Source organism: Odontomachus brunneus, unplaced genomic scaffold (assembly GCF_010583005.1).
Source record: "Odontomachus brunneus isolate Ranch 3 - 2012 unplaced genomic scaffold, Obru_v1 Obru_scaffold_013, whole genome shotgun sequence".
In the NCBI taxonomy this organism is placed as follows: Eukaryota; Metazoa; Arthropoda; class Insecta; order Hymenoptera; family Formicidae; genus Odontomachus; species Odontomachus brunneus.
Window position 1 is genome coordinate 148062 of NW_022639463.1, and position 17315 is coordinate 165376.

General features: G+C 38.7%; 2 protein-coding genes across 10 annotated transcripts in view; one reads left to right on the forward strand and one right to left on the reverse strand.

The window, feature by feature from the left end:
- Positions 1-3066: 3066 nt before the first annotated feature.
- LOC116841072 (insulin-degrading enzyme) lies at positions 3067-12834 on the reverse strand. Of its 3 annotated transcripts, none has more exons than XM_032808588.1 (14): positions 12305-12363; positions 9766-9965; positions 8754-9254; positions 8190-8392; positions 7378-7629; positions 6718-7110; positions 6376-6485; positions 5818-5962; positions 5336-5446; positions 4986-5106; positions 4520-4726; positions 4045-4337; positions 3722-3931; positions 3067-3600 (listed from the first exon to the last, which is right to left on the reverse strand). In XM_032808588.1, the coding sequence occupies exons 1-14, from the start codon at positions 12361-12363 to the stop codon at positions 3367-3369; spliced, it is 3039 nt and encodes a 1012-aa protein (XP_032664479.1). In that variant the 3' UTR covers positions 3067-3366. The 3 variants fall into 3 exon arrangements, with proteins under 3 accessions (XP_032664479.1, XP_032664481.1, XP_032664480.1); XM_032808589.1 differs by lacking the exon at positions 12305-12363 and adding an exon at positions 12568-12833 and having other exon boundaries at positions 3367-3600; XM_032808590.1 differs by lacking the exon at positions 5336-5446 and having other exon boundaries at positions 12305-12834.
- A 2696-nt stretch (positions 12835-15530) lies between these two features.
- The window catches only part of LOC116840987 (GTPase-activating protein skywalker), a 13420-nt gene continuing 11635 nt past the window's right edge, over positions 15531-17315 (forward strand). For all 7 annotated transcript variants that reach the window (XM_032808409.1, XM_032808415.1, XM_032808412.1 and 4 more), the window contains exon 1: positions 15531-16164. The gene's annotated coding sequence lies outside the window, so the exon portion shown is untranslated. The remainder of the gene's footprint in view (positions 16165-17315) is intronic.

Consider the following 17315-nt stretch of genomic DNA (forward strand, 5'->3'; position numbering starts at 1 on the left):
TCTTGAAGTTAATCATGCCATAAAGGTGTCGCGAGACGTCGAAAGGCTGTTCAGTGCAGGAGAGCTCATTTTTTACAATCTTCGAGGAAAAATGTCTAACAAAAAGGATCCCGTAATCATATGAAAAAAATGGTTTCAGTCGAATTGACTGAAACTGTGTATTTTAGCTTATAAAATGCTGATCAAAAATCTTTAACAAAAAGTGTGAAAAATGGAGTTTTTTTTCTAGCGCCACTAAAAAGTTGTTATTTTAGGTCTAACCGAACTTTTATCTACAATACACAGATTACTTTTTTAATTGTATAGGCATTTATATATAACCATACGTGTGTCCATTATTGAATAGATTCATGCTCAGTGTATGTATGTGGTGCGGGAGGGGGAGGAAATGTAATATGAGAGTATATTGATATGTGTGTATTTATATCGATAGTTATTCTATTAGTATGTCTGACATTATTACATCCAAAAAAATGTGTGTGTGTGTGTGTGTGTAACCTATCCACCCAACACACACACGCATACTAATAGAATAACTATCGATCCAAATACATACTAATACACACCCATGTTACACCTCCCCTCCCGCACCACATACATACACTAAGCATAAATCTATTCAATAATGGATACACGTATGGTTATATATAAACGCCTATACAGTTAAAAAAGTAATCTGTATACTGTAGATAAAGATTCGATTAGACCTAAAATAGCAACTTTCTAATGACGCTAGAAAAAAAACTGTGGTAAATATATAGAAAACTGATGCAATCTCCGATGGGCTTGACCTTGACATATGTTATAGAAGTCACTCTCCTGAGTGACCTTCTGAAGGTTTTAGCCGTCGCTTGTTGTTCGTTAAAAAATTATTAACAAAAGAAGTTGCATCAAATAAATATAATTTTTTGACAACGCCCGGGCGGGCTCGCTGTGTGTACGTGTGTTCCTATTATATTTAAAATTTTATAAATAATAAAAATAATAAAAATAAAAAAGGTGCCTGTCCCTAGCCGTGTAACTGGGCTACGCACCCCAGACCTCCCGCACCGCGGCGGGTCAAGTCTCTTGAGTGAAAAATTCTCACTCTTTAGCTTAAGTACAAGAAACTTGGCTCCCCTCGCCGCGGTTTGGGGGGTCTGGGGGACGTAATCCCCCAATTACACGACTAGGGGCAGACACCGTTTAGATACTACACTCTGTTTAGATAATATACTCTGTGTTGATATTAATGTATCTTTTTTTGTGAATAAGTTTTTAACAAACTATGAGTTAAAACCTTTTGAATGTTACTTAGGGCAGTGATAGACACCTTCCTAGCCTACAAATTCGATGTTTTCATATATACGGTGTCCAAAAATTATATTCATTTTATGCAACTTCTTTTGTTAATAACTTTTTAACAAACAACGAGCGACGGCTAAAATCTTCAGGAGAGTGACCTCTGTAACATATGTTAAAGTCAAGCCCATCCGAGGTGGCACCAATTTTCTATATATTTATCAAAACTGTCTATTTCTTCACACGTTTTGTTAAAGATTTTTGATCAGCACCTCATAAGCTACAAAATATCATAGTTTCAGTCAATTCGACTGAAACCACTTTTTTTATATGATTAGTGTGGGGTCCTTTCGAAAAAAAACTTTATTACCTTAAATTTAAAAAGTATCTCTAAATAAAACATGTTTCCAAATAAGGTGTATATTTGTTTTTTCCATTATTTGTAAAACTAAAACCCTGAAGTCATGAAATGAAACAAATTTAACTTTTAACTTTTTATTAGGTGTACAACTTTGTTTTCGCCGTTTTTTTTTTCCGAAATTCGAGGCTTTATTGTAAAAAAACTGATTATACATTTATGATTCAAAGTATTGTCCATCGCTGGCCACTACTTTCTCCCATCTTTCGGGCAGCGTACGAATCCCGCGTCGAAAAAACTAGTCATCTTTTGAGGCGATCCACGAATCGATCCAATTTTTTTACTTCTTCATAAGACCGGAAGTGCTGGTCAGCCAGGCCGTGTGCCATTGATCGAAACAAGTGATAGTCAGAGGGAGCAACGTCTGGAGAATACGGCGGGTGGGGTGGGGCTTCCCATTTCAACGTTTCCAAGTATGTCTCGACTACTTTCGCAACATGGGGTCGAGTATTGTCATGCTGCAAAATCACTTTATCGTGTCTCTCGTTGTATTGCGGCTGTTTGTCTTTCAATGCTCGGCTCACACGCATCAATTGCGTTCGATATCGATCGCCTGTGATTGTTTCAGTCGGTTTTAACAGCTCATAATACACTACGCCGAGCTGGTCCCACCAAATACAGAGCATGACCTTGGAGCCGTGAATATTCGGTTTGGCCGTCGACGTGGAAGCATGGCCGAGAATCCCCATGATTTTCTACGCTTGGGGTTATCGTAATGAACCTATTTTTCGTCCCCAGTCACAATGCAATACAGAAATCCCTTCCGTCTTTGCGTTTCAAGCAGCTGTTCACAAGCAAACAAACGCCGTTCAACATCTCTCGGCTTCAATTCGTACGGCACCCAATTTCCTTGCTTCTGAATCATTCCCATGGCTTTGAGGCGTTTTGAAATGGTTTGTGACTCACTCCCAATGATCGTGCCAATTCTTCTTGATTTTGACACGAGTCTTGATCAAGTAATGCTTCCAATTCTGCATCTTCGAAAACCTTCTCTCTTCCACCGCTATGCCGGTCTTCGACGTCAAAATCACCGTTCTTGAAGCATTGAAACCACTCACGACACGTTCTTTCACTAATAGCAGCCTCACCATAAGTATTTGAAAGCATTCGATGAGCCTCAGCCGCAGATTTCTTCATATTGAGGCAGAAAATTAAAACCTCCCGCAAATGACGAGAATTTAGCTCGTAAACTGACATTTTCAATCGAGAATAACTTTATGATGCAGACACAAATCGACTAATGTTTCTATGGGGTCATGTTGACAGATGCCCAAGTTTATTGTATGACGTCTATGATCTATTTATTTCGACCACCACTTACCACTAAAGCCATCTATAGGAAAACGGCGGAAGTAAAGTTGTACACCTAATAATTACTTTTTTTATTAACTTTTAATTCAATTAATTTCATTATGAGTTAACTTTTTCTTAACTAAGTTAAATTTTCAAAGCCATTAACTTTAATTTAGTTAAAAAAAAAGTTAACTTACCCAACCCTGATCATATTTGCTTTAGAAATCAAGATATACGAATGGCCGTCCACCCGGAATTGTTTGCATCCGCTTTAAAGTAAAAACGAGAAAAATCGATGCAAGAAATCGAAAAAGAGACAGAGATCCTGCGGCAAAGGAAGAATAGAACTCTATTCTCTCTTATGGTCGCACTATTTACAATTTGGAGGAGTGCATGCCTTTCTTAGGGAATTGGTGCAGATACGGTTCTAATGCCGGATACAAAGACTGGCTGCGTTTAAACGACAAGATATCGTTGATTTTCTCAACTTGTTCTGCGACTGATACATCGTTGAATTCGTCTTTTTTCTCGGTCGACTCATCATCGTCCGTTGCTGTGGATATGACGTGCAACGATAGTTTACGTCGAGCTGCGCCGTGTATGCTCTCCTAAAAGATAACGTGCATACAACGTAACGTAATGTTGGGCAGTGATTAACCGCTGCCAAGTAATAGTTATCATTACTTGTGAAAAGCAAAGTGTAAAACCAATATATCTATGGCATGATACCTTAAAAAAGTCAAACAATTGTTCTCGCGTTATGGTCTTCAGATAAGCCACTTCAATGTTCACCCGATCAAAATTATACTTCTGTGCTGTAATTTCGCTCCAGAATATATTGGTTCGATAAAATAACTGTTTTGGTTTTTCGAGACGTAACGTCACTAGAGAATCCTTATGCTTTTCAAATTTCTCTTCGGGCATGGTGGATATGTAATCCTGAAACGTAAATAACAATGTACAGTAAAAGATACATACATGATTTGCGATCAGGCAGAAAAAAAAGGGAAGTAAAAGAATAAATAAATACTAGTGAGCATAGTTGTACTTACGAGCATACAGTTGACGAACATATCGATTCGTTTCTCAACGTATCGCGGATGCTTGTCACTTTGAACTAGGATTTTCAAGCCTTGCATCACGTTTACCTTGTGCACACCACTGAACACTATATAGCCTAATTGCTCCTGAGTTCGTAAAATATTGAAACAAGGCTCGCCGATTATTTGAGCTAGTAGCTGCAACAATACATTCGACTCTGTCGACTGCATACCGATTTGATAGTACACTTCTGTGCACGAGCTCTTGTGCAATTTGTTATCCGTTTGGAATAGAAAGTGTCGACCTATGGCGAAATATATCGTAATGATAACTTAATATATGATGGAAATAAAATAACGAGCAAGTGCATGCATTGAAATGTCGTAAGATAGATTTATGATCAATTCTCGATGGCGGTTTCCGTGAATCTTTACACGACAGAAATTCCTAGTCGAATCGATTGCTTCTATATTCGCTGTTGCTCACCATCGTCGAGTTTGATCTCACGATGCACCACTAGCTGCTGCTGCCACAACGGTATTATGTAAGGCATCGCGCTTTTCAATTTGGACTCGATTAGTCTAACTATATCCAAGGCTTCCTTCTCGATCATATTACCGTGTATCAGACACTCCACGTGCACTTTACTAAACAGCTGCGGTATGAACGCTTGAACTCTACTGACAGTTAAATCTGCGTAAAGAGAGACACGCATTATTTTTAAGACAAGTATTATATCCTGTAATCGCGTTTGAATGTTTAAGTATTAGGTTAGACATCAAAAATTCGTCATTTTTTACTTTCTTACATTTCATATATCCAGTCAAATTCATATGATACAACAAAAGAATAAAAAATAAATTTTAAGAGACAAATCGAAAGAGGAAGAAAAAGAAGAGAAACTTTTTGATAGAAGATAACGTGCACTTTCTCAATAAATTTACATACTTACAAGCAGTTGCATGTAATAATTCATTTTTCGTCCAAGCTTGTTCTGCTAATAAAAGTGCGAGATAGTAGATTGCATGGTGATACGGTTGTTCGGCCCCAAAATTTTTCAAATCTCTGATATACTGTAAGTATATTCAAAGTGAGTAACACCATGGCTCAACTATTGAATAACTGGGAAAATTCGTGCGGTTTAGTTGGAGAATTGTGAGTATAAGAATTATGTGGTGTTATGCATGTAACAGATAAACTGTATCAAAATCTACCAGCCTTTTGACATTAAAAACCACATAAACTTTCTCGGTTATTTTCTTTCATAGATCAAAAAAATGTTCCATCTCTTATTGTACGTACATCTTCTTTCAAGATCTCGAATCTTTCTGGATCGATCTTAAGATTCAACATTCGATCCACAATTTTTTCCAGCAATAGATGTTGCTTGTCGTCGTAGCCAAATATACTGAGCTGAAGAAGCAATGATTTTTTCTCTCAAGTACCTCTCGATTTGTTTATTTAGTTGGCAGGTGTATCACAGGTTGTTATTATTGCGTGTAACATAATACAGAATGCAGAGTTGGACAAGCTACGAACGAGTGACAAGCCACGAATAAAGGAATAAAATCTCATTAGTCTTGCGACTATGGAGAAAAAGAAAACTGCTCGAATAACCGCCATGTTTGTCGAAGAATAGGAAGAATTATTTGCTTTCTTTCGCGAGAGTTTCATTGTGACAAATAATTGTTTCCAAGTCTCATATAGCAACCAACTCTACCTAATCTATGATTACTGTACACTTATCATAACATTTACACTTATCATAACATTTCTTTACTCACTGTTATTCCATACTGCGTATAGCTAAGTTTCCAATGTAAACCAGCTAAATCGGCGGGGTATACATACTCGGTGAACGAGTCTTGTAGTAGCTGGACAAACATATAGCCCAAGTTGCAACTAACAGGATCCATATAAGCAAATGGACTATAAAGAGAGATTAAAAATACAAACAGAATAATTATACCGCACGTAATTGCGACCATATCTCTCAATATATATTTCCATACAATAAACTAGTAACTATGGATAATTTTTGCGGATATATAAAAAAAATATATCACAAAATTTTTTATATAAAAAATGTATATATATATATACATATATAACAAACTGCAATATTCACGATAATTATAAATCTTTTGCAATTAACATTTCAAGCGAATAGAAGAAATCACTTCAAAATTACAGAGTTTTAAGTTACAAAAAATTTGTCTTGATAATGTCGGTGATTGTGCAACTGACACTGATTGTGGTACAATTTCCGTAGTGATTGCACATAATTACCAAACTGATCGATTAACCACATATAACACATAATATTTAAATGAATCACATACCTAACAAATTCCAAGAACATTTTGGCCTTTGGTACTAGGTATTCGTCATCCTGTTTAAACCAGAGTCTTACAAACGATGTGTCTTCTATAATTGTAGGAAACTCTTTGACCTACAAAATATTGATGATCATAGATATACACTTGACTGTATGTATGTATGTATGTATGTACAAGTACAAAATGTCCAACGATGGAGTTGTGCTATGTAATGATTTTTTGTGCAAGTGCTATAAAGAAAAAAATTCTTCAAAAAAGAGAAAAGTAGCATAATGCACACGCACGCGCGCGCACTTGCACCCACACATACACACACATGTATATAAGAAATTAATAGCAAATTACATTATCGTCACGTGGTTTCAAATCCAATCTCGATGGAATAAACTCGTTCTTAGCGGGTAAGTGAAATTCCGAATTATAACCGGCATTTTCCCACATGTCAATTGTTCCCGCCGATATGCTCTCCTTCTTATATTTAGTACCGTACCAACGTTCTGTTTCATTCGCTACGTTTTCATACGCTTTTGCAACCACATGAACCCTAATATTTTGCGGCGTTAAACAATTCACTATTGTATCTATCAACTCTGGCTTCCACTGCGGAAAAAGACAATCCCCGCACAAAATTTCGTTCATCGGATAATCCCATAGTCCCGTGACTCTGGAAGATACGTACGAGCGAGGCTGCTGTTTCTCCATGAAACGGAAATTCACACTCGCTAAATCTCTATATTCCTGCAATGAACGCGAAATCCCATTATTTTGTATCCACATATTGTGACATTAAAAAATTTAATTGAGTAAATTGTAGTATAACCGACAACAAGAGGCGATTCCTCGTGAGAGAAAAATAAATTAAGAGAACAACTAGTTGTACCCATTAAATCGCTTGAAAACGTTTTTCTTGCTTTATTTATAAGGAATCACGTCTTTGGCCGTTGTATCACAAATATATTACTAAACTTATATGCAAGATTATATTTCTATCGTTGCATCGCTTACATTGTAAATCCACTCGACTGGGCCTTGTTTCTTTAACATGTTGATATATTGAAACATTAGCGTAATGATATCATCGACATGCTTGAAACCTTCCTCGGTGAGATCGACAACAAGAATGAAAAAACAAAAACCTCGAGCATACGATTGTTTTCCACATATTAAAGAGTTACACCAACCCCTCGTCGTCTTCAAAGCTGACAACAAGGATCCTTCCCCTTCATGTCCCAACAAATGGCTGACGTAATATGCTGGCTATAACGATATATATATATATATATATATAGTTTGTCGCGGCCTATAGACGCTCCACGGCGAGCTGTGCGTCGAGGCTGAGCGGTAATGCGGCGCGTTCATCGTCGCCTCGTCGCGCGCCCGCAGCGGCAAAGCATCAAGATGCCATCGCAGCGGTCAGCGCGAGCCGCATTCCGCTCTGCCTCGACGCACACAGCTCGTCGCGGAGCGTCTATAGGCCGCGTGACAAGCGCCAAACTTTACGCAATTGTTACTAATAAACTAGACGCGTTATCGCAAAATGGAAGAGGACTTTTCTGATCCTCTCGCATAGCTGTACGCCCCTATAGAGTTGGTGTGTTACAATTATGAGACATCCTGTATATGTATATATATATATACATATATATATATATATATATATATATATATATATATATACATATATATAATGTGTGTGTAAATTATAAACAATTAATTGTACATGTTAATTATATCGTAGCGATAATATTAACATTATTGTATCGGAGAAATCTAATAAATATCACATAAAATATAGCAATCAAAGAGTATTATATTACCGCAGCTTGATAATGTTCTTGTAAGTCGGGTATAGGAAATGTAACGTGTAGATTCCTCGTATCCTTTATTGGAACAATGTGCCATTTGGTACGAAAATGTTCATCGTCGAAAGGATGCTCACGCCAGATTGGAATATCGATTTCCTTGTTTTGTACTTGACTGAAAAGATTTACCACAATCTCTTCAAGCTTATCTAAAGTCTCTAAAACGAAAAATTCGACATTTATTTATATAATCTTGTACTTATTATGGTTCCGGACATTGAGTTTATTCCAGAAGAGATGCCGATCTTGAGAAATGTTTCGCTAAAGCGTGATATGTGACTTTTATATATATATATATATATATATGTGTGTGTGTGTGTGTGTGTGTGTGTGTGTGTGTGTGTGTGTGTGTAATATGTACAATCAAGACATATTTGAAATATCCCATTAAAAAGAAAAGAAATTATAGAAAATGTTCTCTATTTTTTATACATTCACATTGGTCACATTTTTTGTGTGAAAAAAAAAACAAACACGGGGCATAACGTTTTCGAATAAGCTCGTTAATTGTCGACTTACCTACGCCAAGAACGCAGAGCGACATGACATTAGCGGAATAATATTTTTCGTGAAACTCGAGCAGTCTCTCCCGAACGTTGATGCCCATCTGTTTCGGCAATACATCCAGCGTCTCCCTACTTCCCGTCGCAAACTTGGAGTACGGATGTTGGGGATTCGCGGACGACTTTTCCAACTGATCGAATCGCCAAACATCGCACGCCAAATTTTTCAAATGCTCCGAATGAATGGCGTTCAGCTCGAGTTCGGTCAACGAATCCGTAAAGAGAGGTGTCAAAAAGAATTGAGCGAAACGTTCCAAGCCACCTCCCAACTTTGTCGGGCTCACGTCGAAGTAATACGTAGTGTGATCTAAGTACGTTGTCGCATTGCTAATGCCGCCGTTCTCCGACAGATACCTGGTGTAATCGTTCTGCTCGGGATATTTTTCGGTTCCCAGGAATAGCATGTGTTCGCAGAAATGCGCCAAACCGGGCAAATCGTCAGGATCGCACATGCTGCCTGCAATAAAATATCTCTAAGGCCTGATTCCACAACTTATTTTAACTAGCGTTCAATTCAACTGTAATTATAACTTAAATTCAGTCTAAAAGTGTTAATTCGTGAACTCGGGACAATTTTGTTTCCAACAGAAAGTCTCTCTGCGATATATCAAACAGAAGATCTCTCTGTAATATAGATATATCTGGCACACAAACTCATTTTTTTTAAGAAATCTTATTTAACCAACTATTCAACATATGAAACTTAAAAATCCTTTCATTACAATTGACCAAATACATAACATTGGAACAAGCTTTGCATTAATTGGTTGCTTTTGCATAATTCTATATCTTTCTGTCTTTTCTTGAAATAAAAAGGAAAAGCTATAGTATAGCTATAGTAGCTTTAGAGCATGACTGAGAATTGAAAATCAGCTTGAATAATGCAAGATGTTTGATGAATGCAAGTGCCTCCTCCAAAAAAAAAGGAACTAAAGGAACATATTAAAAGAAAATATAATTGAAATTACCAATGTTAACATTCAGTGCAGCAGCACTCTTATCAGTCCGTGGATCATTTATTAGGAGAACTTTCATCTTATTCTTTAGTACTAATCCTCTGTAAAATCTATCATCATTTTTTGACTTTATTATCTCTTCAAATCGCTCCAACACATGATCATTAGTCACCATATTTATCGTCGAGGCCTTGGATTCTGGAGTCTTAATCCTACAAGAAGAAAATATATAATATACAAAATATATTATATATGGTGGATCAATATAGATCCACACGAGAAACGGCGTACGACCGCCGCAGCCGTCACATAGGCGCCGTTACGCGAGCCGCCGCCGCAACCGCTAGAGCCTCCGTGCGGCGCTGTTAGGCGGCGCGCACAGGGAGCGGTTTTTTCGCGAGAAAATCATGATTAGCAGACAATAAAAAGCCGGACTCCGCGGAAGGTCAACACACTCCGCCGCTCTGACTATTCCTAGGATTTTGCTACAGCTAGAAAGTCGCATCCGCTGAAGAAGCGTCACTGCATCCGCTGTAGAAGCGACAACGAGTCTCCGGACGCTGAAGCAGTGATGGATTTTGGCAAGATATTCGCCGTCCCAGGAAGCTTCGTGCACATGCGTAAGCTGACGTCACAACTAGAAATCAGCTGGGTTCAAAAATGTATCTAGAGTGCAGTAGTAGGTGCTATAAGAGGCCCTTGTATTGTTCTCATGTGTGTTTATAAACAAGTGTCAACGTGTACTGAGTGAATAGCTGAAAAAATAATAAATTTGTTAGAACAAAGAAGATGGATGATCCGCAGCAGCCAACATCAAGTAGCATCGAGAAAAGGAGCAAGAAACCAAAAAGGAGAGTATTACAGTAAATAACAAATATGTCAATTTCCTTATTATTATTCATATTGCACTCTATTCCTATCAAAGCAATTTTCCTTCCTCCTGCTAATTCCTTCACATTTCTTTTCTCGCAGGGCCCTAACGATATCTCAGATTCGACGAAAGTATATACGTCAGTGAGGACTCCGAGCGTTTGCTCTGTACGTATGCGCGAGACATATCTTGCCAAAATCCATCACTGCGCTGAAGATGCGTCACAGCAGCCGCATCCGCTGAAGAAGCGGCCTCAGACTCTCCGGACGCTGAAGAAGCGTCACAGCAGCCGCATCCGCTGAAGAAGCGTCGCAGCCGCCACATCCGCTGTAGAAGCGGCACCGAGCCTCTTGGCGCTGAAGAAGCGTCCGAGCATCCGCTGTAGAAGCGGCACCGAGTCTCCGGACGCTGAAGAAGCGTCACAGCAGCCGCATCCGCTGGAGAAGCGGTCACAGAGACTCTCCGGACGCTGAAGAAGCGTCCACAGCAGTCGCCTCCGCTGTAGAAGCGGCAACGAGACCTCCGGACGCTAAAGAAGCGTCCACCGCATCCGCTAGAGAAGCGGCACCGAGACTCGCCGACACGCGAGCTGACTCCCTCGCCCATTGCCTGGAAATCGCCGGAATCTCCATCCCCGGCCGCCTCCACAACGGGTACTATTACCCTGTGGAAGCTTCGAGTCGCCTATATCCCGCAGCAACCGTTAACGCGCGGCCACCAACAACGACTCTGGCTCTAGGAGACTCCTGAGTGAAACATCCACTGTCTCCAAGAGACAGGATTCTCTCCCAAGGGCGACCCCTGCACTCACAAGGGAAGACGGAACATATCCGACCAGAACCCTAGGAAAAGGAGGACCTGGGAGGAGCCCACAGAATAATACGATTTAATGCAACGGTCCTCAGAACACTTAAAGGAATAAAATAAAGGAATTAGACTCACACATACACACACACTTGTAAATTAGGGACACATAAAATAAATGTTTGTATAAAAGGGTACAAAGAATCATTTCCTATATCACTCCTTCCCCGCGAGCGAAAGATCACACATAGAAATAACAAATACCTCCAAATTATATAATATAATAAGAAAATATACAAAGATTTCAAAATAAAAATTGGCTACATCTAAAAGCATAATACTTTTCATCCTGGAATCACTTACTGTATATTTTATTCTACTAAGCATAACTAATGTTTTCAATATAAATTATTCTGAAAATATGTGTGTATTTACATGTATGTATAAAACATATATTATGTTCCAAATATGTTTGCATTTATTATTGCTTTTCTTATACTGAACTAACAGCCATATAAAGCCATATAAAAATAAATATTATCAAATCGATATATTTTTTATATTTGACAGACAATAAGTCCAAGTACAAGGAAACTGAGAACTATTGTTATGATATGTACATTGTTACACATTAACTGCAAGATAAATTCCCTGAAAAAATATCACTTTTAACGATTAATCAATTTGTTACATTACCGAACAATTTTAACTTTTCAAACCATATCTTTCGAAAAAAAAACGATGTAGTACACTAACCTACAGTAAACTAACAATCGGTTATTATTTAATCGAATGTATTACAATTGTGTAATATTTTTGCGGAGATTCATAACTATGTACTTAATAATGTAGGCTATTTAGCAACAAAATTCTTACTTGCATTCGCAACTCTCTGGGTCAAGAGAGATCTTGTCGTTCATATGAAGCGACGTCATCGTAAAATATCAACAAATTTTGAAAAAAAAATACAATTTGACTCTTCTTTTATTGCACTAACCACGAATTATTTCGGAGTTTTCGCGCACATACACACACACACACACTGTGACTTGCGATAATGTTTCTTCGAATGAATATATTTGACAACTAAATTGACTATTTGACTTGTATTCCTTCACATACACGTTAATATAACTCACAATAGTAAACTGCTGAGCAAATTTTGATATGACAATTGTAAAGATTCTATTGCAGTAGAACTACTGCGTCTTGTAACAAAGACACAGGAAACATCAAACAGTTCGATGCTTTTCTTTTTCTTTATGTTGTTGTTGTTGGTAGCACTTGGTCGAAATTTTTCTTTTTTCTTTTTCTTTCAATGTGGCATCTGATGCTTCTTACATTAAGAATAGGTTAGGATTAAGTTAAGATTGGGTTAGCCTCAAGTTAGGATAAAGCGCCAAGTCAAGTTAGATATTAGACCCAATCTACAATAGATGGAGTAAGGAGTAGTAGTAAGAAATAAGCAGTAAGTAAATAGACCAATCACAATCGATTATTTTTGAAACGTAAGAATGGAATTGGTCAATTTGTTTACTGCTTATTTCTTACTACTACTCCTACTGCCATTGTAGAAGACGCTTAAAACGTCGTCTATATGCGGAGTAAGTTTGGAGTAAGAAGTAAGCCGTAAGAATTGGCCAATCGTAGTCGATTATTATAAAAATAATCGTTTATGATTGGTTAATTCTTATGGCTTACTTCTTACTCCAAGCTTATTCTGCATATTATAAACAACGCTTTAAAGGGACGTCTACATTAGAAGTAAATAGCAAGAAGTAGGAAGTAAGAGTAAGAAATTGACCAACCACAGTCGAATGTGAGAAGAATAATCAACTTTGATTGGTCAATTTCTTATTCTTACTTCCTACTTCTTACTGCTTACTTCCAATGTAGACGTCCCTTTATTGACACGCGAGCAATTAAGCCCGATCTACAATAAATGGAGTAAGGAGTAAAAGTAAAGCCAGCGGCACACGATGCTTGTTTTCATGCTGGATTGCTTGCTGGATGGAAATACTCTGTTTTGATTGGTGCATTTCTGAAGACGGACTAATCAGAATAGAGTATCTTCATCCAGCAAGCAATCCTAGGTATTATACGTTTTATGCGTTTTTATACGTATTTTACCGTATAATGTGAAAAACCCGAGAAAATGCTCGAAAAACCCTGGTCATTGCCATTCAGTGGTCACTGCTTTTCATATTATCTCTAACTTTTAACTTGGATTGTATCACATTCTCCCCACGCTCGACTATACTATGAACTACACAAGGATAAGAGGAGAAACAAGGAACCTCTCTCTCTCATCCCGCACGCCTCAAAAGGCAGCGCGCGTTCTAGGTAGTATTAGAAAACCTCTAGTAAAGAGAATCGCCAACTTGATTATGTGACCAGCTACTCAGCTATTCTGCGATTGGCTGACATAAACATGTACGGATTTGGACATTGCGACGCCGATGCAAAACCATATATATATATAAATATAAAAGCATTTGTTCTGCATTGGCGTCGCAATGTCTAAATCCGTATATATTTATGCCAACCAATCAGCTAGTGACCAAGTTGGCGATTCTCTTTACTTGAAGTTCTCTAGGTAGTATATATTTCAGTTCAAATCAACTTTCTCACTGTTTTAAACTGCCAACTTCCGGCTTTATTTTGCGAACAGAATGCTTGGGTTACGTTCCGAAATTCACTGCCAGTACTGAAATTCTATAATATACGTAACATAAACTATAGATTTTCAGTACTGGCAGTGAATTTCGGAACGCAGCCTTGGTCTATGTATAACTTATAGTATGTTCGACCGGCTCTGGGTTAGCCCACTCTGGGTTATTCAGTCTACGTTTATTGGTCGAACAAGTACTTATAAGCTTTATGATTGGCTAGTAGAGACTTATGACGTCATTAATCGCTCTCGGAGCGATTAACTCAGGGTGGGACCCGATTGATCACGATATGATTGGACACAGATTGTAATGATTGTTTCGACCTAGTAATTCACTAGATAATTCTTTTCATCGGTTGGTTGTGTCCAATCGTACCGTGGTCAATCAGGACGCTCCCACTCAGGGTCAGTTAAACACGCTATCTGTTTGACTCAATTCCTTTCTTCCTTCAAGACAAAGACAGACATGTGATTTAATTATTAGTTAATTTACTAAAAAGTTAGAACAACTTTTATTGATCGATTATTTGGTGGTCGCAAATCGATATGAGGATTCGCGCTGCGTTCGATGGTACGCAACAGTGTGCAGTAGGTGGCACTGCCGGTGTCGATGGCCGAGCTGGATTACCCAGCCCAGACTCCTCTGCACATGCGCGTGAAATATATTCTCAGAGAAGTACCTAATGTGAGAAGAAAAGATAACATACATAAATTGTATACAATTTTCTAAAATTTTATAAGAATGAAAGAGAAACACAAGCGATCTCTCTGTACACGAGACACATATTTACTAGATTTCGGATTACTAAATATTTTGGACTATCCGTGTTCCTTTTTATGTAAGAATTCATTACGATTATCCGACAAATGAAAACAGTCGTGATAGTTTGACAGTTTTAGGTTTAATTCGCGTATGTTAATATTTTGCGTCCATTCATGCGTTACGCGTAACTACGCAAGAGAATGGCTATACTTTCTATTACCTTGCTCTTCTTTTTATAACGACTCTTGGAAGCTTTGTTCATATACTGAGATCCAAGTTTTTTTAATATACTTCTACTATTGTATCATTTTCCTGTTGATTATTTGATATCCGCATGAAGCGAATAAAACGTCATTTTACGCAAACTAAACTTTAAAATGTCAAACTGTCACAACTGCTTTCAAACATTATATTCAAATCCTCAAATATTTGACAGCCATGATGAATGTACATGTAGAAAGAGACAGTTAAAAATATCAAGTTACAATCATAACTTATAACATAATTTATATTGTAACTGAAGAAGGTAAGTGCAGAGGGACAGTGTTCGCATCAAAACTGTTGTGCTTATCGCGCCCCTTTTTCTTACGCTAGGTACTTTCCTAACAGCACATTCCGCGCGCATGCGCGGGAGAACCCGACCCGGCGAACACATTGGACACTTTGCACTTGACGGTAGTAGCTCTTGGACGCGCGTGACGTGTAGGTGTTTTGTGCGATCGTACGATTGTGGGCAAGATTGAAAACTAGTTGGCCGTTGTCCGTTCACACGTACGCATTGTACTCTTTGAATACGCCTCCTCGGCAGTGGTAACGCGATACATAGGGTGCGACCATCTGTAATCTCCGTGCGGGGTGTAACCTCAGTCGTGCGCGCTCGCGCGCGCGCATGTCAAAGCTACGTATACGTGAGACACACACGCGCAGTAGATAACGTACCTTCTCGCGGGGTCAGTGTTGTGTGCGCGAGATTGCGAGTTCTCGAGAGAGAGAGAGAGAGAGAGAGAGAGAGAGTGTGCTCGAGACGAGTTCGCCGTGATTCGTCGCAAACGTTTCAATTGCCAAGTTTCGGTGGTGCGCGAACGAGAACAAAGTGTGATCGACCGAGTGCGCGACGACGACGACGTTCTAGCGACACTGATAGTGCACCGCCGCTCGGGCGGCGCACAGCCGACGTCGTCTGTTTGCATGCCACGCTCCGACAACGACGACGCTACAAGGATTGCAGCCAGCCGCTGGCGCTTCACGTTGCTCGTCGAGGTGGGCCGTTTCGCCGATATCGTACACATTCCTAAATTGGCGGTGAGTTGTTGGCCTTAGAAATAAATTTGCCTCGCCTGCGTGCTCTTGTTTTTATTTCTTACTTCGACTTTGAGACAAAAGAAATGTTTTGGAGTGTTAGTAAGAAAAAAAATAACAAGGTGTAGAAGGTGTAAGCGGTAAGAACGCACAGGACATTGACGAGAGTCAATCAATCACAGTATCAAGCTCGTGTATTCGGAGGGATACATTCCACACACCGTGGCATTTCTCTTTTCGAAGAGCACGAGCTTTAAATTCTGAACAAAGCAGATCTTGCAACTCTCTCTACTATCTTCCAACTACATTCTGCAGTTGAGAACTTTCCGCCTTACTGTTTGCTCTTTGTGAATTTATTCGCGTGTATAGAGTCGTTTTGAGCAAGTCAGTACTTGGGTTTGCTTAATTCAACTCTGCACATTCTCGTGCGAAAAAAATGTATAGCGCAACTACAGAGAAAAAGAAAAAAAAACAGACGTTTTCCAATTTATCTCTCGTTGATGTTTATCTTTGCCCGTTTATCAGCTTAGAAATTTGGCTTATTTGTACTTGGTAGAAGTATAAGAGATAAATAAACAAAGTGTATAAAGTGCAATTAAAATGAACGACTATTGTCGTTGAAAGAGTACTTTGTCTATTTGTCGGACTATCGAAATTACACAGCTAAAGTATCGATCAAAATGAACGAATCAGTGCTCTTTACTGTAAAAGCGTTAACATTCCTTACACTGATATTGATCACAGACCTTACGCTTATCAAACCAATGGATCACTCTGGATCTTTCCGAATTCTTCATAAGTCGATCATGCTGTGTTTGAATCGACGACTGACGCAATAATGTCGACCTTTTAGGTTTACTTTGAATCTTTTCCAAAAAAGTTACGGTCTACCTCCTGTAGCATAAGGACGAGCCTGTTCGGACGTGATCTGTGATTTTTTTGGAAATAAAATATCTTGGAATTATTTCCAAGGAACATCAAGGATCATCTTGTTAATCGAAGAATGGTATTGCCAAATTAATATAATACACATCTTTTAACGTTGAGTGGTGTTGGAGCAAAGACCTTATTAGGTACTTGAAGCTATATATTGAGAGAGAGAGAGAGAGAGAGAGAGAGAGAGAGAGAGAGAGAGAGAGAGAGAGAGAGAGAGA